General features: G+C 38.2%; 1 protein-coding gene across 1 annotated transcript in view; it reads left to right on the forward strand.

Annotated features, from left to right (window-relative positions):
* Positions 1–1,476: 1,476 nt before the first annotated feature.
* The window catches only part of LOC120876280 (NXPE family member 2-like), a 35,603-nt gene continuing 13,698 nt past the window's right edge, over positions 1,477–23,381 (forward strand). The window contains exons 1-2 of the mRNA XM_040258039.1: positions 1,477–1,643; positions 2,672–2,777. Of these exons, the coding sequence (XP_040113973.1) occupies positions 1,618–1,643; positions 2,672–2,777 (132 nt within the window). The 5' untranslated portion in view covers positions 1,477–1,617. The remainder of the gene's footprint in view (positions 1,644–2,671; positions 2,778–23,381) is intronic.

Below are 23,381 nucleotides of genomic sequence, written 5' to 3' on the forward strand. Positions count from 1 at the left end.
ACCCTAGCCTTAGCTCAGAGGCTAGCCTCAGCTACCTAGACCTCAGCTCTAACTTCAGCTCAGTTGCTGACGCGGTGACCTCAGGCCAGTTTTGTAGCTCCTCTCCGTGTCTCAGGGTGGTAGTAACTATCCCAACTAGCTCAGCAACTCTTATATAAACAAAATGAGTTAATTACATATTTTAGGGGTACAAAGCATTTGTCCGTTTACTATGCTATTATCTAAGGGACTGTGGTAATTATGCTGTGGCTCAGAGCATACATTTATCATCAAAAATTTAGGAAGCCAAGTGTTTTCACTTATTTCTACATGAAAGAAGGCTGTTAGGGTTTACTTTAAGAATCCTGGACCCACTATCATCATTGTCACAATTTGAGTAGTACAAGGCAATAGACAGAAATATGCCTTAGAAGGGACAGGGAAGGATTCACAGGATCTAGATCTCTTTTCTTTCAATATATGCCTTTAGAAATTATCTACTCAATCTCTGTGCCAATCTCCTACATGCTGTGATCACAGTCCTGATATCCATACAGTTATATGTACAGATTAATACAGATGCAAACACACAAATGTTATGTGTACAATGTGTGTGAAATAAACATATGTGTGTGTGAAATAAACATATGTCTATCTATATATGGGCTTCCCTGGTGGTTCAATGGTAAAGAATCCACCTGCAAATGCAGGAGACCTGGGTTCAACCCCTGGCTTGGGAAGATCTCCTGGAGAAGAAAATGGCAATCCACTCCAGTATTCTTGCCCAGGAAATCCCATGGACAGAGGAGCCTGGTGGGCTACAGTCCATAGGGTTGCAGAGTCAGACACGACTTAGTGCCTAAAGAACCACAACTATATACACATCTCTACCTAGATATACGTCTCTACAGTTCTCTTCATGCAAGTGTGTATGCACACTCAGTCGCTCAGACGTGTCTGACTCTTTGCCAATAGAATTTTAGCATGGGGTCCATTCTGTGGACTCTGCCAATGGGATTTTCTCTTTTGGATGCTCTCCTATCCTGTTACAGATGCAGGGTACGGTGGGATTTAGACCTATGCCTCCTTCTCTTATGGCCTGAGATTTAATTTAGATCATCATTGTTGAAGAGCTCAATCGATGTAGTTGCTTAGAGCAAGCGGAGGAGTTTACAAAGAATACAACCTGAATATTGAGAAGAACCAGCCAAATCAAATCTTAGTCATTCAGCAACTGTGGTCAAAGGCTGTTTGCCTTCTTTCTAGTTTTTCAGATACTTCTGCTATTGTGGAAGTAACTAGTTCCACGTGACAGGGAAATGAGGGCATAAGCAAGGGAAATTCACTATGTAAGTATGTAAATATGTAAAAAGTGTAAGACTACAATAAAAGGTGACCATGGGCTGGGATTAGATGTGTCTGTTTTCTAAAATGAATTTCCTCCTCCTTCTGCCTTCTTTCTCTGGCTCTGTGAAGTGAGCAGGGGCAGGGCTGTGATCCTACAAGGCACGCTTGAGCCACCAATGGCATTTCAGCTTGTGATCAATGAAGCTTATAGGCAAACTCCAGTCTTGAAATAAATGCGAAGACTGCTTTATCTGAAGAAAGTCTGGACAGCTGTAATTCCTGTGAGAGAATATGATGGAGAAGACATTCATTCATAGGTACCGTCCAACTCTTATTTGTAGGTTTAATGGCAGAAACAGGAGGGAGAACCATAGATCCGTCAGTGATTTTCAAATGGTGCAACCCCATAGGGGATAAAAATGAGTTTTATTGAGGCATGAAAAAATACTTTTAAATTGAAATAGTCACATAGAATTAAATATAATAACTAGAAAATACCATAGTATACTGCATGCAGTAAGAACAAGGATTGTTTATGAAACTTGTGTTGTGTATGTGTGTGCATGTGTGTGTGCCCTGAAATGAGATTTGATCTGATCTTACTGTGTGTCTCAGGCAAAAGAAGTTTGGGAAATGCTGCCATAATTTAGCTCTTTGCCACATACTTTTGGTATTCTGTGTTTGCCAAACAAACTAAAATTCTGGCCACTCAACAGTAACCTTCTCTAAAGAATATACTCTTGCCCTTTATGGCAATGTTTCTCAACTACTTCAACACGAGGCAATTAAAAACCTGAGCTGGAAATAAGCTGCCTAAGAAAGCAAAGGGGAGATTTAGAAAGAAGCCTCCTGAAGCAGGTAACCTGCTTCAGGGAGAGAGGATACCAGATAATGCATATATGTGTGTGTGTGCGTGTGTGTGTGTGTGTGCGTGAGAGAGAGAGAGAGAGAGAGAGAGAGAGAGAGAGAGATTTAGAGACCAGAATTCATTAGAGGGCACCAGAAAAATAAAACCTGTTTTTTAGGGTAAACAGCTATAAAACCTTGCTACACCTGCTGAGCTGTTAATGCGAGAGCCCTGATATGACTCAAATGAAAAAGTTCATCAGAGAGTTAGGAACCAGGAGATCTTTCCTGCTTCACCCAGTTCAGTTCTTTTCTTTGGGGAGGACAATTGTTTCTGATTTCTAATAGAACCTATGATGGAACATCCTGGAAACCCAGAAGAGGGCAGCTGTCTAGACATAACCTGTTCTGGAAAAGTACTGAGGAGGAAGCTATATGCAGAGCAATGTCGTGTTTATCTGATTCAACATGTGATTATTTTTCCTGTCCTCATTTATAGGTTCTGCACTTTGTTTCCAAATGCCATAGCTCATAAATTACTGCTGATGTGGATGTTTATATTAGCTTCCTGGGTCATTTACTTCTCTCTCAAAGACCACACAAAGGTAGGTACTGTTTCCTTTTTCAGAATTTCAGAAAAGGTCACAATGACTTTGAATGTTCACTGTGATTAACGCAAGAATTAAAAGTTAAAAGCATATAACCTTAGCAATAGATGTGGGTGAAAGGATCCTTTGTTCATCAGTAATTCCTTTGGCAGTATGCATTCTATTATTATTATATTTTGAGCGACAGGTAGATTGCAGCCTCTATGTGGTGTTTGGCACTACTAACCATCCTGCCTAAGCATTTCCTCCTATCTAGGACTCTGAGCCTCCAATCCAATTAAATCTCCGTGTCAGCCCTTCCCTTTTTCAGTTTTATTTTTTTTAATTCTTTACATCAGTTCAGTTCAGTCACTCAGTTGTGTCCGACGTTTCTGACCCCATGAATCACAGCACATCAGGCCTCCCTGTCCATCACCAACTCCCAGAGTTCACTGAAACTCATGTGCTTCGAGTCGGTGATGCCATCCAGCCATCTCATCCTCTGTCGTCCCTTTCTCCTCCTGCCCCCAATCCCTTCCAGCATCAGGGTCTATTCCAATTAGTTAACTCTTTGCATGAGGTGGCCAAAGTACTGGAGTTTCAGCCTCAGCGTCAGTCCTTCCAATGAATACCCAGGACTGGTCTCCTTTAGGATGGACTGGTTGTATCTCCTTGCAGTCCAAGGGACTCTCAAGAGTCTTCTCCAACACCACAGTTCAAAAGCATCAATTCTTCAGTGCTCAGCTTTCTTCACAGTCCAACTCTCACATCCATACATGACCACTGGAAAAACCATAAACTTGCCTAGATGGACCTTTGTTGGCAAAGTAATGTCTTTGCTTTTGAATATGCTATCTAGGTTGGCCATAACTTTCCTTCCAAGGAGTAAGCGTCTTTTAATTTTATGGCTGCAATCACCATCTGCAGTGATTTTGGAGCCCCCCCAAAATAAAGTCTGACATTGTTTCCACTGTTTCCCCATCTATTTCCCATGAAGTGATGGGACCAGATGCCATGATCTTCGTTTTCTGAATGTTGAGCTTTAAGCCAATTTTTTCACTCTCTTCTTTCACTTTCATCAAGAGGCTTTTTAGTTCTTCTTCACTTTCTGCCACAAGGGTGGTGTCATCTGCATATCTGAGGTTATTGATATTTCTCCTGGCAATCTTGATTCCAGCTTGTGCTTCTTCCAGCCCAGTGTTTCTCATGATGTACTCTGCATATAATGTAATAAGCAGGGTGACAATATACAGCCTTGATGTACTCCTTTTCCTATTTGAAACCAGTCTATTGTTCCATGTCCAGTTCTAAATGTTGCTTCCTGACTTGCATATAAGGTTTCTCAAGAGGCAGGTCAGGTGGTCTGGTATTCCCATCTCTTTCAGAATTTTCCACAGTTTATTGTGATCCACAAAGTCAAAGGCATAGTCAATAAAGCAGAAATAGATATTTTTCTGGAACTCTCTTGCTTTTTCCATGATCCAGCGGATGTTGGCAATTTGATCTCTGGTTCCTCTGCCTTTTCTAAATCTAGCTTGAACATCTGGAAGTTCATGGTTGATGTATTGCTGAAGCCTGGCTTGGAGAATTTTGAGCATTACTTTACTAGCGTGTGAGATGAGTGCAATTGTGCGGTAGTTTGAGCATTCTTTGGCATTGCCTTTCTTTGGGATTGGAATGAAAACTGACCTTTTCCAGTCCTGTGGCCACTGCTAAGTTTTCCAAATTTGCTGGCATGTTGAGTGCAGAACTTTCACAGCATCATCTTTCAGGATTTCAAATAGCTCAACTGGAATTCCATCACCTCCACTAGCTTTGTTTGTAGTGATGCTTTCTAAGGCCCACCTGACTTCACATTCCAGGATGTCTGGCTCTAGGTGAGTGATCACACCATTGTGATTATCTTGGTCTTGAAGATCATTTTTTGTACAGTTCTTCTGTGTATTCTTGCCACTTCTTCTTAATATCTTCTGCTTCTGTTAGGTCCATACCATTTCTGTCCTTTATCGAGCCCATCTTTGCGTAAAATGTTCCCTTGGTATCTCTAATTTTCTTGAAGAGATCTCTAGTCTTTCCCATTCTATTGTTTTCCTCTATTTCTTTGCATTGATCGCTGAAGAAGGCTTTCTTCTTGCTATTCTGTGGAACTCTGTATTCAGATGCTTATATCTTTCCTTTTCTCCTTTGCTTTTCACTTCTCTTCTTTTCACAGCTACTTGTAAGGCCTCCTCAGACAGCCATTTTGCTTTTTTGCATCTTTTTCTTGCGGATGGTCTTGATTCCTGTCTCCTGTACAGTGTCACAAGCCTCCATCCATAGTTCTTCAGGTACTCTTGTCTATCAGATCTAGTCCCTTAAATCTATTTCTCACTTCCACTGTATAATCATAAGGGATTGATTTAGGTCATACCTGAATGGTCTAGTGGTTTTCCCTACTTTCTTCAATTTCAGTCTGAATTTGGTAATAAGGAGTTCATGATCTGAGCCACAGTCAGCTCCCAGTCTTGTTTTTGCTGACTGTATAGAACTTCTCCATCTTTGGCGGCAAAGAATATAATCAATCTGATTTCAGTGTTGACCATTTGGTGATGTTCATGTGTAGAGTCTTCTCTTGTGTTGTTGGAAGAGGGTGTTTGCTTTGACCAGTGCATTTTCTTGGCAAAACTCTATGAGCCTTTGCCCTGCTTCATTCTGTACTCCAAGGCCAAATTTGCCTGTTACTCCAGGTATTTTTGACTTCCTACTTTTGCATTCCAGTCCCTTATAATGAAAAGGACATCTTTTTTGGGTGTTAGTTCTAAAAGGTCTTGTAGGTCTTCATAGAACCGTTCAACTTCAGCTTCTTCAACCTTACTCGTGGGGCATAGGCTTGGATCACCATGATATTGAATGGTTTGCCTTGGAAACGAACAGAGATCATTCTGTCATTTTTGAGATTGCATCCAAGTACTGCATTTCATACTCTTTTGTTGACCATGATGGCTACTCCATTTCTTCTAAGGGATTCCTGCCCGCAGTAGTAGATATAATGGTCATCTGAGTTTTAAATTCACCCATTCCAGTCCATTTTATTTCTCTGATTCCTAGAATGTCGATGTTCAATCTTGCCATCTCCTGTTTGACTACTTCCAATTTGCCTTGATTCATGGACCTGACATTCCAGGTTCCTATGCAATATTGCTCTTTACAGCATTGGACCTTGCTTCTATCACCAGTCACATCCACAGCTGGGTATTGCTTTTGCTTTGACTCCATCCCTTCATTCTTTCTGGAGTTATTTCTCCACTGATTTCCTGTAGCATATTGGGCACCTACCGACCTGGGGAGTTCCTCTTTCAGTATCCTATCATTTTGCTTTTTCATACTGTTCATGTAGTTCTGAAGGCAAGAATACTGAAGTGGTTTGCCATTCCCTTCTCCAGTGGACCACATTCTGTCAGACCTCTCCACTGTGACCCCTCTGTCTTGAGTGGCCCCATATGGCAAGGCTTAGTTTCATTGAGTTAGACAAGGCTGTGGTCTGTGTGATCAGACTGGCCAGTTTTCTGTGATTATGGTTTCAGTGTGTCTGCCCTCTGATGCCCTCTTGCAACACCTACCATCTTACTTGGGTTTCTCTTACCTTGGACATAGGGTACCTCTTCACAGCTGCTCCTTACCTTGGATGAGGTCGCCCTTCCTGACTTTGAATGTGGAATAGCTCCTCTCGGCCCTCATGCACCGGCACAGCCTGGAGCTCTTGGTCGCTGCCCCTGACCTTGGGCATGGGGTAGCTCCTCGCAGTGGTGCTTCTGCACGGTCCATTGCAGTTCTTTACATAGTTCAGTTCATATTTCTTGATTTTCCTTTTCCTCAGTCTTTTTTAAAAACTGATTTTGTTTTACTTTTTCCTCTTCTCAACCATTCAGTACAAATCTAATCTTTCAAAAATTCTGTTTTTATCATCTTCTTGTCCTGATCAAAAACTTTCAGAGGGCAGTGCTGAAGAGATCAACTCCTTAACCATTCATGCTTCTTCTAAATTTGAGCCCAGGTTCTTTTCAAAGTATCTATTCCACCTTTGTCTAATACAGACCCTCACCTCCAAATAAGAAGGACCACAAATCTAGGACATTTGGAAAATGATGGAAACTGGTAAACTGTAGAGTTCTCAAACCACAGCTCAGAAACTTCCTCTCTGTGAACCCTCTCTGTAAATATGTGTTTGCTAGATTTCTTCCATCAATCTTCTTCTTGTTCATGCTTGTACCCTTTAATTCATATGGTCAGGTGCCATCCGTAAATATTTGTGTATCTAAGTGAGGCCTGGACAATCTGCACTGAAATGCCCATGTTTGTGCATGTGTGTGTAAAATGCAGATCCCTGAGCCCTACTCTGAAGCTGCTAAAAACAAATCTCTGGACTTGAGCCTAAAATGAAGTTTTGAAAAATCTAATCAGAAAAGATACAAGTACACCAATGTTCATAACAGCACTATTTACAACAGCCAAGACATGGAAGCAACCTAAGTGTCCATCAACAGAGGAATGAATAAAGAAGATGTGGAATACATACTCAGTAGGATATTACTCAGCCATAGAAAAGAATGAAATAATGTCATTTGCGGCAACATGGATGGACCTAGAGTTTATCATACTAAGTGCACTTCAGCAAGTCAGAGAATGACAAATGTTGTATGATATCACTTATTTGTGGAATATAATAAATGATACGAGTGAAGTTATTTTCAGAACAGAAGTAGACTCACAGACATAGAAAACAATCTATTGGTTACTAAAGGGAAAGTAGGGATGGGGGAGGGGTAAATTAGGAGTTTAGGATTAACAGATACACACTACTGTATATAAAATAGAGGGACCTTAGTGATCCAGTGGTTCAGACTCTGATTCCACAGCAAGGGAACTGATTTCTGCTTGGGGAGCTAAAGATATCACATGCTGTGCAGCACAGCATCACCACTGCCCCCCCCAATAGAAAAACAACAGGACCTACTGTATAGAACAGGGAACTTTACTCAATATTTTGTAATAACCTATAATGAAAAAGAACCTGAAAAAGAATATATATATACATATATATAAATAACTGAATCACTTTACTTTATACCAGAAAACTAATACAACATTGTAAATCAACTGTACTCCAATAAAATGAACAAAATGATAAAGTTTCAACAAGCCCCGCAGCTGATTCTCACACTCACTGAAGTTTTTAGAATCACTGCCTTTGTATTTCCAGATCTGAGATCTTTTCTGTGCCTCACTCTTGAATTCATTCCTCGGTTATCTCCACCTCAGTTTCACTACTGTTACCAACACAGAGAAAAGCATGCAGAGGTTATCTTCTTCCTCAACTCCCTCCTTGGCAAAACAGAATCATATGGAAATAAATTCTCTGCATTTCTCTTATGTCTCCTATGTTGCCTCAGCCCATTAGTCAATGAAACCAATTCTCTCTCCACGAGCAATCAGTCACTAATCTCCTAAATTCTACCTCCTGTTTCTCTCATATCTATCCTTCTATCTCCATCCACAGAGTCTTGATTTAGTCAAGTCCTTTGTCATTTCTCATCTATGCTGTTGAAATAGTCCTCTCATTAATTTCCCTGCCTCTGGTCTCAGCCTGATCCAATCATTCATTCAGCAAACCTTTGTTGGGTATAGATTGTGTCAGGGCTGAACTGGGTATTAGGGATACAGAAATATAGGACATAATCTTTGTGTTCAAGATCCTGAGACTGTATTTCTAAAAGAAAAATGCCATGCTCCCAACTTCAGGGGAAATGTGGTGGGATTCAGACTTCTAGGCTCAGTATCTTAGTCAGGCTGTTTTATGAAAGGATTTAGAAAACCTGGACCAAGGTATTCTTGCACTGGTTGATTCCTCTGCTTATTCTTCCTTCAAGTTTTCATGTAGCTAATGCTCTGCCTTTAGGTCTTTGCTCAAATATCATCTTTATTTAGCACTAGAAACAGCCCCTACCCCACCACTTAGCATTTCCCTTACTCTGACTTTAAAAAATAATGATGATACTTTTGACTTTCTAAAATACTATATAATTTACTTATTTACTCTGTTCATTGATTATTGTCTCTCTTGGCCTGCTGTAAGGTGACCTCCATAAGAGAAGGATTTTATCATTATTTATTTGTTAGTATATCCCAAGTGCCCAGAACAGTGGTTGGCACATAGTAGGTGCTTAACAAATAAATTTCTTTAAATTATAAAATAAGGACTGCTCAGTGGTCTTGGTGAGATGTAATGGTGACCTGAAATAAGGTATAACAATGAGGATGGAAAAAAGTCAAGAAATTTGAGTTAGAATTGACAGGAATAAATTGACTGTGGAGCAGGGGTGAGGATGTGGAATTAACTAGGAATTATTCCAGATATGCACAACTGCCTGGCTGGTGATGTCATTCGTTGACGTATAGAATAGAGTAAGAGAATTTGCGTGGTATGTCTTGCTCTGGAACTTGTTGGCCCTTGGGTATATGGAATTTAGAAAGATGGTAATGATAACCCTGTATGTGAGACAGCAAAAAAGACACAGATGTAAAGAACAGACTTTTGGACTCTGAGGGAGAGGGAGAGGGTGGGAGGATTTGGGAGAATGGCATTGAAACATGTATACTATCATGTAAGAAACGAATCACTAGTCTAGGTTTGATACAGGATACAGGATGCTTGGGGCTGGTGCACTGGGATGACCCGGAGAGATGATAAGGGGAGGGTGGTGGGAGAGGGGTTCAGGGTTGGGAACTCATGTACACCTGTGGTGGATTCATGTCAATGTATGGCAAAACCAATACAGTATTGTAAAGTAAAAAAATATATATATATATAATTCAATAAAATTAAAAAAAAGAATAGAGTAAGAGGAATAGTTTTGGAAGAAAAAAGACAAGTTTAGATATGAACAGTCTATGTTGGAGGTGCTTTTAGGTCATCTAAATAGAGATGTTGCTTCAGTAGACTTGAATATACAAATCTGAAGCTAAGAAAGATGTGGTTTAGAAAAATGGATTTAAGAATTGTCAGAATATAAATGGCAGCTTAGCCTATTTATGTGGGTGACAATTCCTTGGGTGAGCTACAGAGTGAAAGAGAAATGACCCACTATACAGCACAAGGAACTCTACTCAATACTCTGTAATGGCCTATATGGGAAAAGAATCTAAGAAAGAGTTCAGTTCAGTTCAGTTGCTCAGTCGTGCCTGACTCTTTGCAACCCCATGAATCGCAGCACTCCAGGCCTCCCTGTCCATCACCAACTTCCGGAGTTCACCCAAACTCATGTCCATGATACCATCCAACCATTTCATCCTCTGTCGTCCCCTTCTCCTCCCACCCTCAATCTTTCCCAACATCAGGGTCTTTTCAAATGAGTCAGCTCTGGATATATGTATATGTATAACTGATTCAGTTTGCTGTACACCTGAAACTAACACAATGTAAATCTACTATACCCCAATAAAAATTTAAGAAAAGAAAAAAAAAATGTTGCTAAAGCTATTGCCCTAAGGAACAAAAACAGCACTGGTCTGTGAAGTGAGTGAGAGGAGAGAAAGAGACTGATAAGAACTCCTGAGAAGTTTAACTGGGTAGGTTTAGGGAATAAGCAAAAGTTTTAGTATAGCAGTTCTTTGTATAATATGGAAGATATGTGAATACATTTAAATTCTTATAGAAAGAAGTTAACAGAAGTAAACAGGAAGTAGAGGGGAAAAGTGGGGGTCCAATTAAGTAGGGAAGGGTAACAGAAAGTTGAATTGCTATATGACTACTTAAAAACTTTTTTTTATTTGGGTTAAAATTTTTAAATTAATTAATGTATTTATTTTTGGCTGCACGGGGTGTTTGTTACTGTGTGGGCTTTTCTCTAGCTGAGGTGAGCAGGGGCTGCTCTCTAGTTGCAGTACACGGGCTTCTCATCGTGGTGGCTTCTCTTCTTGCTGAGCATGGGCTCTGGGACATGTGGATTTCAGGAGCTGTGGTGTGAGGGCTCAGGAGCTACAGGTCCCTGGGCTCTAGGGCACAGGCTTAGTTGTGGCGCACAAGCTAAGTTGCCCTGCGGCATGTGGGATCTTCCTGGAACAGGGATCAAACCCATGTCTCCTGCATTGGCGGGTGGATTCTTTACCACTGAACCACCAGAGAAGCCCTGGATCTTTTTTTTTTTTAATAAGAATTTTTAAATTTTTATTAATTTATTTATTTGGCTGTACCAGGTTTTCATTGTGGCATGCAGGATCTTGGATTTAGTTCCCTGACCAGGGATCGAATCCATGCCCCTGCATTGGGAGAAAGGAGTCTTAGCCACTGGACCACCAGGAAGTCCCTGACAACTTTGTTAGATTTTTAAAGTTTAGGAACAAAAAAATTCAGTTATTGGAGGAGTTCCCTCCTGGATGTTGAGGGCTGCTTAGAGGTTATCAGGATTTTTAATGATGAAGACTATAAGCCAATTTCTTCAAAATTTTCAGTCAATGAGTTGAATAGAAGCTACCAATCATTAGAACATGATGGATGATAGGAGGATTATGTAGTGATATTAGTGAAATTTGGTTAGACATATCTTAGAAGACTCTAAGATCTTTCAGAAGATCTTAGAGTCTTCCAAAAAATACAGTATGTATTAGGGCCTATATATGGGGAATACAAATGCATTTAAATTAAGTATTTATATCTAATATGCATTTGTATTTACTCTGTATTTATCTCTAAAATGGCAACCCACTCCAGTATTCTTGCCTGGAGAATCCCATGGATGGAGGAGCCTGGTGGGCTACAGTCCACAGGGTCGCAAAGAATCGGACATGACTGAGCGACTTCACTTTCATACACTCGAAAAAATATATATCCCTAATATTTATATTTGAAATAAGTATCTTTGAAACAGATTGTTAAAGGAATGAGGCAACTGGGTAGGAGAAATTGAGCACTGAATCCTGATCCCCGCCCTACTACTATCTTAAAGAGACATTCCCCTTTCTATGACTCATTTGAAGGGTCAGGCACAAAATTGTTTTCCCTAGCTCATATTTATAGCTCATATATTATATGATTTTGCTGCATAATATTCTTCAAACAATGGAGGAAGGGAGAACAGAGGATAATGGATTAGGAAGGGGTGGGAATGGGAGGGACTAAGTGTGACTGTAAAGGGCTATATGAAGGTGGCAGATGGTGATGGAAATATTCTGTATCTTAATTATCTGAGTGTTAGTCTCTCAGTCATGTCCTACTCTTTGTGACCCTATGACTGTAGCCTGCCAGGCTCCTCTGTCCATCAATTCTCCAGGCAAGAATACTGGAATTGTTAGCCTTTCCCTTCTCCAGGGGATTTCCTGACCTGGGATCCAACCTAGGTCTCCTGTATTGCAGACATATTCTTTAATATCTGAGCCACCAGGGGAGCCCCATCTTGATTATATTCAGTGTCAATATGCTGGTTGTGATATTTTACTACAGTTTTACAAGGTGCTATTGTTGAAACTGGGTAAAGGATACATGAGGTCTCTCTGTTATTTTTATTTTTTTGTATTTATTTTATTCTATTGTATTTTTATTTACTTTATTCTATTGTGATTATTATATATGTGTGAATTTACAGTTGTCTAAAAATAGTTTTTGTTCCCTCACTGCTATACTACTATTCAAATTAAAGATCTCATTACAAACAGAATCTTGCCTGAACTGTATAACCCTTAAGAGTAGATCCTCATGTGGGACTTAGATTGCCTTTATCAGTTGTTGTTGTTGTTTAGTAGCTAAGATGTGTCCAATTCTTTGTAAGTCCATGGACAGTAGCCCCCCCAAGGCTCCTTTGTCCATGGGATTTGCCAGGCAAAAATGCTGGAATGCATTTTCCTACTCCAGGAGATCTGCCAGACTCAGGGATCGAACCCACATCTCCTGCCTGTCAGGCAGATTCTTTACTACTGAGCCACCCGGGCCTTGTTCAAATGTTCCTGCCTCATTCAGATGCTACAGGAGTTATAGGGAAATATGTCAAGTTTCTCATGCAGGCTAAGAAACCTTCTTGCCCCATTTGTCTGGCTGAAGGGCCAAAAGTAGGGATTCCATAGAGTAGGCAGAAAAGACAAAGCTCAAAAGGGTTATCCCCCAAAACAGAGGTTAGCCCGTGTCAGTCTTACCCTAAATAGCATGCTAAAGGCTTGGGGGAATTGAACTACAGGTTGGACCATTGCCCAGGTCCCAGGGTGGCTGCTGGATGTTAGAAGCAAGGGACAGATTCAAACAGTACAGGCAAAGGCTTAGAGAACTGAACAGACTTTGAAACTAGGGCTTGTAAAAGGTGGGTTGGAACTTATGGCTTTAACCTAACTAGGTTTGATCGCCTGGTTAAAAAAAAAAAAAAAATCAACATTATCTTTAAGGTTTAAACAAGACCTGAATCTCATAGCACAATAGTTAAAATATCCAATATATGAGCCAAAACGATTTAGCATATGAGGAACCAGGAAAACTATAACTTTCAGGAGAATAAGCAAAGTTACTAACTCAGACACATAGCTGTTGAAGTTATCAAAAATTTTAATACAGTAGTTATAATTGTATTAGTTTTCTACTGCTGCTGTGACATATTATCACCAACTTGGTGGCTTACACGATACAAATGTATTTTATGTTACATTTCTTGAGGTCAAAATTCCAGAATGAGGTTCAACTGGGCTAAAATCAAGATGTTGGCAGTATGTACACCTTTCTGGACACTCTGTGGGAGAGTACATGCCCTTGCTTTTTCTAGCTTCTAGAATTTGTCTGCTTTTCTTGGCTCCTCCATCAGTGAAAGCCAGCAACTTTGGGCCAAGTTCTCCTTAGCCAGCTGTCTGGTCCTCCCTCCTTTGCCTTCCTCCTTTATTTTTTTCCCCTGTTTTACTTTTGAAGACCCTTGTTACATTTGGCCCACCTAGATAATTCAATATAATTCAGTATTCCCTATTTTAAGGTCAGCTGATTAGCAACTTTAATTGTATTTTTGATTTTAATCTTGAGATGCAATCATCCTGGGTTAGGGTGGACCCTAAAGTCCGTGACAAGTGTCTTTTTAAAAGAGAAGAAGGTAGAGGATGCACAAGGGGAAGGTGAAGTGAATCTGATGGCAGAGATGGCAGTGATGGTTCTGTAGGCCAAGAATGCCAAGGACAGCTAGCATCCACCAGAAGCTAGGAGAGAGGCATGGAGTATACTCTCCTTCAGAACCTCCAGAAGGAATCATATCTGTTGACATCTTGATTTTAGAATTCTGGCCTCCATAACTGTGAGAGAATATATTTATGTTGTTTTAAGCCACCAAATTAGTGACAATTTGTAATGGCAGCCCTAAGAATCTAAAACAGTCAGCAAAAATATAGAAGAACTAAAGAATACAATTAACTGAATAGAACATATCTAAAGTCATAAAACAAACCTTAATAGACTTTAAAGTGACTGAAATTACACAAAGTTTGTTCTCTGACCATAATGAAATTATACTGGAGATCAGTAACAGAACAATAACTGGTAAATCTCTCAGCATTTGGAAATTAAGTGACACAATTCTGCATAATCCATGAATCAAAGAATAAGCTTCAAGGGACATGAGAGAACATTTTGAACTGAACAAAAATGGCAATATAACATTAATATTTGTTGTGTTTCTAGTACAGCTAAGGCAATACTTAGAGTGAAATTTATAAATGAAAGAACAGCAATGCAGGAGTCAACAACTATACTTTTGAATTCTTTTTTTCTTTCATGTATAACTCATTTATAAATTAAGTGGCTATTTTAAAAAAAGAACAGTACCAAATCAATAATCTAATTTCCACCTTAAAGAACAAGAAAAAGAAAGCAGAAATAAGGAAATGATAAATATTACAGTAGAAATCATTAAAATTGGAAACAAATACAATGGAGAAAATCAATAGAACAAAAGTTGGTTCTTTAAAATGATTAATAGAATTGATCAAACTTTAGCCAAACTGATATTGAAAAAAGAAAGAGTAGGCATAAATAACCAATATCAGAATTGACAAAAGAGACATTATTAAGGAAATTATAGACATTAAAGACAATAATGGAAAACCACAAGCTACTCTATGAATGTAAATTTGACAGCTTAGATAAAATGGATGAATACCTTAAAGACCATAAACTACCAAAAGTCACCCAAGAATAAATAGATGTTCCAAATAGTTAAAACTCCTCTGAAAAAGAAATATCTAGGCCCAGATAATCATTTTACATGGTAAAATTATATCACATACTTAAAAAATAAATAACACTAATTTTACACAGTCTCTTTTTCCAAAGGATAGAAGAGAAAGGAAAACTACAAAATTATGTTATTAGGCCAACATTACACCAAGGCCCAAACCAAAGAGTACAAGGAAATAAAATAACAGACCAATACGCTTTATGAACACAGGTGCAAATATCCTCAACAAAATGTTAACAAATTAAATCTAGCAATATACATAACAAATTAAATCTAGCAATATACAAAAAGAATAATATACCATAACCAACTGGATTTTACCCCAGGAATACAATTGCTGGTTTAATGTTTTTAAAAATCAAATAAAATATTCAACAATGTCAACAGGCTACAGAAGAAAAAAAATATTTGATCATGTCAATTTATACAGAAAAAATTTTACAAAATTCACATGTCATTTGTGACAAAACTTTTAGCAAGCTAGGAATGAAAAAGAACCTCTTTATCCCATTAAAGTACATCCGTAGCAAACATAGAGCTAACATAATTCCTAATGGTAAAAGGGATTCTTAATCCCTGAGATTGTAAAGAAGGCAAGGATGTCCATTTTCACCACTTCTGTTTAACATCATACTGGAAGGGCTAGCCATTGTAGCAAGAGAAGGAAAAGGAAGTAAACCACATGCACATTGGAAACGAGGAGATAAAACTGAACCTATTTGCCCTATTTGTCCCAGGTGACTTGATTGTCCACATAGAAAATCCTGAAGAACCGACAAAAATGCTCCCAGAAGTATTATGCAATTTTATCAAGGTCATAGGCTATAAGGGTAACACAAAATTCAGGTTTTTTTCTATATACCATAATTTTAGCAATTAAAAATCAGATATAAAAACCCACATAATGCTATTTCAGTTCAGTTCAGTCGCTCAGTCGTGTCCGACTCTTTGCAACCCCATGAACTGCAGCATGCCAGGCCTCCCTGTTCATCACCAACTCCTGGAGTCCACCCAAACCCATGTCCATTGAGTCAGTGATGCCATCCAACCATCTCATCCTCTGTCGTCCCTTCTCCTCCTGCCTTCAATCTTTCCCAGCATCAGGATCTATTAAAATGAGTCAGCTCTTTGTATCAGGTGGCCAAAGTAACTAGAGTTTCAGCGTCAGCATCAGTCCCTCCAATGAATATTCAGGACTGATATCCTTTAGGATGGACTGGTTGGATCTCCTTGCAGTCCAAGGGACTCTCAAGAGTCTTCCCCAACATCACAGTTCAAAAGCATCAATCCACATAATGCCATTTACAAGAGATTAAAAAATGAAATCCTGAGATAAAATTCTAACAAAATAGGGCAGAATCTATAGTCTGAAAACTTTAAAATGCTGAAAAAAGATTATATACATAAAAATGTTCATACAGTGTTGAACACATACAGTGTTCATGGATTGGAAGACTCAATATAACTGTCATCAAGCTATAGATTTAACAAGATTTGAAACAAAATCTTCACAGGAATTTTTGTTGATCTAGATAATAAGATAATTCTAAATTTTATATGGAAAAGCAAAGGAAGTAGCACAGACAAAGCAAGTTTTAAAAAGAAGAATAGAGTTGGAGGCCACACTAAAATAATTCAAGACTCATTATAAAGATACAGTAGTTGACACAGTACAGAATTAATGAAGGAATAGACACAAAGGTGAGTAAAACAGAATAGAAAGTCCAGGAATGTAGCCATACAAATAAGGTGACTTGACGTAGAAAGGAAGTTCAATGGAAAAATGATAGTTTTATAATGTGGTTAGAATCATCAGCCATCTGTATGGTAATAAAATGAATATCAACCCAAACCTCACAAATTATACAAAAATTAACTCAAGTGGATCATAGATCTAAATATAAAGTGTTAAACCCATAACAGTTTTAAGGAAGCACATTATCTTAACCTCCTGTGGTTAGTCAGATTTCTTAGATATAATGCTAAAATTATGATCCATAAAATTAAAAAAATAATAATATGGGACTTCATCAAAGTTAAAATATATTTCTTTGTGAAAGACACTGTTGAGAGAATGAAATGACAAGGAACAGAATGGGAGAAAATATTTGCAAATTATACATTCAACACAGCACTTGTGTCTATAAAATATGGTGAACACTTGAATAACATGAGTTTGAACAGCACAGGTCCACTTATGTGTGGATTGTTTTCAACAATAAACATGCCAGTTCTACAGGATCTGCCGCTGATTGAATCCATGGATGTGGAATCAAGTGTATGGAGGAGTTGCATTTACTGTTTGGAGATGACTATGAGTTATCCTTCTAGCATAACTGACACATAGTACAATTATAGCTGACTATAAGTTATACTCGGATTTTTGACTGTGTGGAGGGTTGATCCCCCAACCTCCACATTGTCCAGGGGACAACTGTATTTAAAAAACTCTAAAAAAATTCAACAGTAAGAAAGCAAATAATTCAATTAAAAATTAGGCCCCCAAACTTGAAGAGATGGATGGCAACTAAACAAAATAAAAATATATAATCATGTGATTTGCCACTAAAGAAATCCAAATTAAAACTCTGTTGAGCTGACTCTATGTAGCTACTAGAATGGCAAAAAAATACAAAAAAAAAAAAGAAAACCCTGCAATTTCAATTGCTGGTAAAGTACATGGAACTTTCATTGCTGGTGAGAATGTCAAAAAATACATATGTTCTAGAAAACAATTTGGTTGTTTCTGGTAAAGTTAAAGAGGCATTTACCATGTACCTTTATAATTGCTACTCTTAGGTATTTTTCTGTGGGGCAGGTCTCTCAATTATAGAACTCTCAACTGGGCCAGTAATTATTTGTTGTTGGGGGCTGTCCTGTGCATTGTCAGACGATACACCTTGACCTCTACCCACTAGATGTTAGCAGCAACATTTCAGCCTCCCCATCCCCCAACACTGCTTCAGTTGTGACAGTGTCCCTCAGAGACATTCAGAAAAGCACCATGAAAAAGTTGCTCAACATCACTAATTATCTGAGAAAGGCAAATCAGAACTACAATGAGTTATTACCCCACACTGATCAGAAAGCCCATCACCAATAAAACCATGAATAAACACATTTTGACCCTGAGTAATCAATAGAAAGTCCACTCTGGAAGTCCCAAGAAGAGTTAGTTCCAATTCTTCAAAATCTTCCACAATACCTTTATCATTTATTAGCCTAGACTCTTCTTTTATTTAGTTGTTATGGGATCTTTATATCATAAGAACTATTGGATATTTGTTTTTGTAAAGAAATCAGGAAGCATGATTGCATAGTTAAAATTAATGAAGACCATTGTCAGAGAGAAGGAAACCAAGATGGCTGATTCTCCTTATTAGTTTGTTCCCCTCTCCTCCGGAGAGGGCAATGGCACCCTACTCCAGTACTCTTGCCTGAAAAATCCCATGGATGGAGGAGCCTGGTAGGCTGCAGTCCACGGGGTCGCTAAGAGTCAGGCACAACTGAGCGACTTCACTTTGAATTTTCACTTTTATGCATTGGAGAAGGAAATGGCAACCCACTCCAGTATTCTTGCCTAGAGAATCTCAGGGATGGGGGAGCCTGGTGGGCTGCCATCTGTGGGGTCGCACAGAGTCGGACACGACTGAAGCGACTTAGCAGCAGAGTTCCTCCAAGTCCTTTAAATGTTTAGGTTAGACTTTTTGTTCTTTTTTCTTTTCTTTTTTGACAGTAATTGCCTTCTTGACTCAAAGGATTGTTCTTGATGAAAGGTTAATTGTTCTGGACTTATGGCCACAGTTTAGAGATATGTAGTAAAGACAGTCCTTTTCTGCAAAGATAAAAATCTCAGTGCAAGAAAGAGCTCTCCCTAAAAAAACCTTTTTTTCCTCTTCTCTATCTGGTAATCTTCCTCTTATCTTTTGAGAACTATATGTCATCAGCTCTGTGAAGCCATTCATTCTTAAAGGGGAAAAAAGTTTTATTGGGGTATAACTCGTATAACATACTACTCACTCATTTAAAATATATAATTCAGTGATTTGGGGTTACAATTGGTTTTAAAATTATTAATTGTAAAAACTGTGATCAAATATAACATGAAACTTTAACAATTTAACATTTTAACAATTTTAATGTGTATAACACAATGGCATTAATAACATTTATAATATTGTGCAACCATCACCACTATTTCTAAAACATTTTTATTGCTCCAAATAGAAACTCTGTGACTACTAAACCCCAATTCCCATTTCCCCCTCAGGAAGCCTTTTTTATTTTTGCTCTTTATTTATTATTATTATTATTTTACTTTACAATACTGTATTGGTTTGCCATACATTGACATGAATCCACCATGGGTGTACATGAGTTCCCAATCCTGAACCCCCCTCCCACCATCCTCCCCATATCATCTCTCTGGGTCATCCCAGTGCACCAGCCCCAAGCATCCTGTATCCTGTATTGAACCTAGGCTGGCAATTCATTTCTTACATGATAGTATACATGTTTCAATGCCATTCTCCCAAATCATCCTACCCTCTCCCTCTCCCACAGAGTCCAAAAGTCTCTTCTATACATCTGTATCTCTTTTGCTGTCTCGCATACAGGGTTATCATTACCATCTTTCTAAATTCCATATATATGTGTTAGTATACTGTATCAGTGTTTTGCTTTTTGGCTTACTTCACTCTGTATAATCAGCTCCAGTTTCATCTACCTCATTAGAACTGATTCAAATGTACTCTTTTTAATGGCTGAGTAATACTCCATTGTATATATGTACCACAGCTTTCTTATCCATTCATCTGCTGATGGACATCTAGGTTGCTTCCATGTCCTGGCTATTATAAACAGTGCTGTGATGAACATTGGGGTACACATGTCTCTTTCAATTCTAGTTTCCTCAGTGTTTACATCCAGCAGTGGGATTGCTGGGTCATAAGACAGTTCTATTTCCAGTTTTTTAAGGAATCTCCACACTGTTCTCCATAGTGGCTGTACTAGTTTGCATTCCCACCAACAGTGTAAGAGGGTTCCCTTCTCTCCACACCCTCTGCAGCATTTATTACTTGTAGACTTTTAGATCGCAGCCATTCTGACTGGTGTGAAACGGTACCTCATTGTGGTCTTGATTTGCATTTCTCTGATAATGAGTGATGTTGAGCATCTTTTCATGTGTTTGTTAGCCATCTGTATGTCTTCTTGGAGAAATGTCTATTTAGTTCTTTGGCCCATTTTTTGATTAGGTCATTTATTTTTCTGGAATTGAGCTGCATGAGTTGCTTGTATATTTTTGAGATTAGTTGTTTGTCAGTTGCTTCATTTGCTATTATTTTCTCCCATTCTGAAGGCTGTCTTTTCACCTTGCTTATAGTTTCCTTTGTTGTACAGAAGCTTTTAATTTTAATTAGATCCCATTTGTTTATTTTTGCTTTTATTTCCAGTATTCTGGGAGGTGGATCATACAGGATCCTGCTGTGATTTATGTTGGAGAGTATTTTGCCTATGTTCTCCTCTAGGAGCTTTATAGTTTCTGGTCTTACATTTAGATCTTTAATCCATTTTGAGTTTATTTTTGTGAATGGTGTTATAAAGTGTTCTAGTTTCATTCTTTTACAAGTGGTTGACCAGTTTTCCCAGCACCACTTGTTAAAGAGATTGTCTTTAATCCATTGTATATTCTTGTTTCCTTTGTCGAAGATAAGGTGTCCATGGGTGTGTGGATTTATCTCTGGGCTTTCTATTTTGTTCCATTGATCTATATTTCTGTCTTTGTGCCAGTACCATACTGTCTTGATGACTGTGGCTTATCCCTTGCATTCCTAGACACTAATAATGAGAAATTAGAAAAAGAAATTAAGGAAACAATTCCATTCACCATTGCAACGAAAAGAATAAAATATTTAGAAATATATCAACCTAAAGATACTAAAGATCTATATATAGAAAACTATAAAACACTGATGAAAGAAATCAAAGAGGACACTAATAGATGGAGAAATATACCATGTTCACGGATCAGAAGAATCAATATAGTGAAAATGAGTATACTGCCCAAAGCAATCTACAGATTCAATGCAATCCCTATCAAGCTACCAGTGGTATTTTTCACAGAGCTAGAACAAATAATTTCACAATTTGTATGGAAATACAAAAAACCTTGAACAGCCAAAGCAATCTTGAGAAAGGGGAATGGAACTGGAGGAATCAACCTGCCTGACTTCAGGCTCTACTACAAAGCCACAGTCATCAAGACAGGAAGCCATTTTTAACAGTCTGGGGCCAAGTTTGCAACAATCTCTTTGAAATGCCCTTGCGTTTCTACTTAACATGTCTTTCAAATTATTCTTTTGTATTAATAAGTTTATATATTCATTCTTTCCACTAGGTCTGTTTTTCTGGATATACAATCATCAGTTTAGTTCAGTTCAGTTCAGTCGCTCAGTCGTGTCCGACTCTTTGCAATCCCATGAATTGCAGCACATCAGGCCTCCCTGTCCATCACCAACTCCCAGAGTTCACTCAGACTCATGTCCATCGAGTCAGTGATGCCATCCAGCCATGTCATCCTCTGTCATCCCCTTCTCCTCCTGCCCCCAATCCCTCCCAGCATCAGAGTCTTTTCCAATGAGTCAACTCTTCGCATGAGGTGGCCAAAGTACTGGAGTTTCAGTTTCAGCATCATTCCTTCCAAAGAACCCCCAGGGCTGATCTCCTTCAGAATCATATCCTCTCATAATTAGTCAGAAATAATTACTTAAATTAAAATTATTATTATTAAGATCAATAAAGGCAAAGAATATCTATACCATAAGAACCAGTAGACAGAAATCAACACAATATTGTAAAGAAATTATCTTCCAATTGAAAAAAGAGCCAGTGGAGTAGATCTTTCTATCCACTTATTTGAATTCTAGATAAACAAAAGACTTTAAAAATCCAGTCATACAAAATATGAAAAAACTGATTCTAAAGTTTGTGTGGAGAGGCAAAACCCCCAGGGTAGCCAAATCAAGAGTAAAGAACAGAGTCAGAAGACTGACACTACCTGGCCTTAAGACTTCCTATAAAGCTTACTATACTTACTATAAATAGTACAGTGATCAAGACAGAATGATATTAGTGAAAGAATGATGAACAAATCAGTGGAACAGAGTAGAGACTCCAGAAACAGACCTACATAAATAAAGTCAACCAATGGTTGACAATGGAGTAAAGACAGTCTTTTCAATAAATGGTACTGGAACATGTTAAAAAAAAAAAAAAAAAAAACCTAGACAACTTTTCTAAAAATGAATCACTGACCTAAATGTAAAATGTAAAACTATAAAATTTCAAGAGATAACAGGAGATAATGATACTGACTTTGGGTATGGAGATGATGTTTCAGATATCATACCAAAGGCACAATCTATAAAGGAAATAATTCATGAACTGAACTTCTTTAAAAGTAAACTTGTGCCCTATGAAAGGCAAGAGAATGAGAAGACAAGCTGCAGAGAAGATATTTGCATAAGACACATCTGATAAATAAATGTTATCCAAAATATACAAAGAATCCTTTTTTCCCCTCTAGGATTATTTGGGACATTTACACGTGAAAAAAACTAGAAACCACTTGAAACATATATAATACACGCATAGGGTAACTGAAGCATCATCTTTAGAATTTGAAATATGAACCTTAGAAAGTGCTGTAGCTGTAGATAGCACATCAGTTTCCAAACTGAAAGATCCTCTTATTTATCTCAAAATTGCCACAGAAAATGCTAGTTGTGCAATATTAAACATCTTTTCCTAAGGGAACACTCTACCATTGCTTAAACATGAAATTTATCTTCACTACACACATATCCTTTGCCAAACCCATTTGAAAAGCCATTTATTTGGAACATTTATTTGATCAATCTAGTTTGTAGCCAAAATATCTCCTAGTCTTGTAATCAAAATTTGGAGCATATTTTCAAGCAGAACCAGATTCTATACCCTAAAAGATAAATGTGAACTAAAGCTTAGTAAGACAATTCACAGTAACCACATCAAGATGAAATGTTCACTGCTAAAGTAGGTCAAAATTGTTTATAAAAAGCACAAAATACATATATATTAAAAAAAAGACTTTATGGTAAAAAATAAACCAACTAAGCTTTTTAATTTATTCCCTTCTTGTCAACCAAAGAATTTCTCCAGCGTGTAGTACAATTTAGTGGTTAGGACTACAGGTTCTAGAGGCTGCCTTCCTGCATTTGAATCATACTTCCCATCACTTACTAGCTCTGCATCTCTGGCCAAGTTATTTAACTTTCTCAGGGCCTCAGTTTTACTTTCTGTGGAAGAGGGGAAGCAGTTCTACTAGCTTCAAAGGATTGTCATGAGGCTAAATTAG

Source organism: Oryx dammah, unplaced genomic scaffold (genome assembly GCF_014754425.2).
Source record: "Oryx dammah isolate SB20612 unplaced genomic scaffold, SCBI_Odam_1.1 HiC_scaffold_17, whole genome shotgun sequence".
Classification (NCBI taxonomy): domain Eukaryota; kingdom Metazoa; phylum Chordata; class Mammalia; order Artiodactyla; family Bovidae; genus Oryx; species Oryx dammah.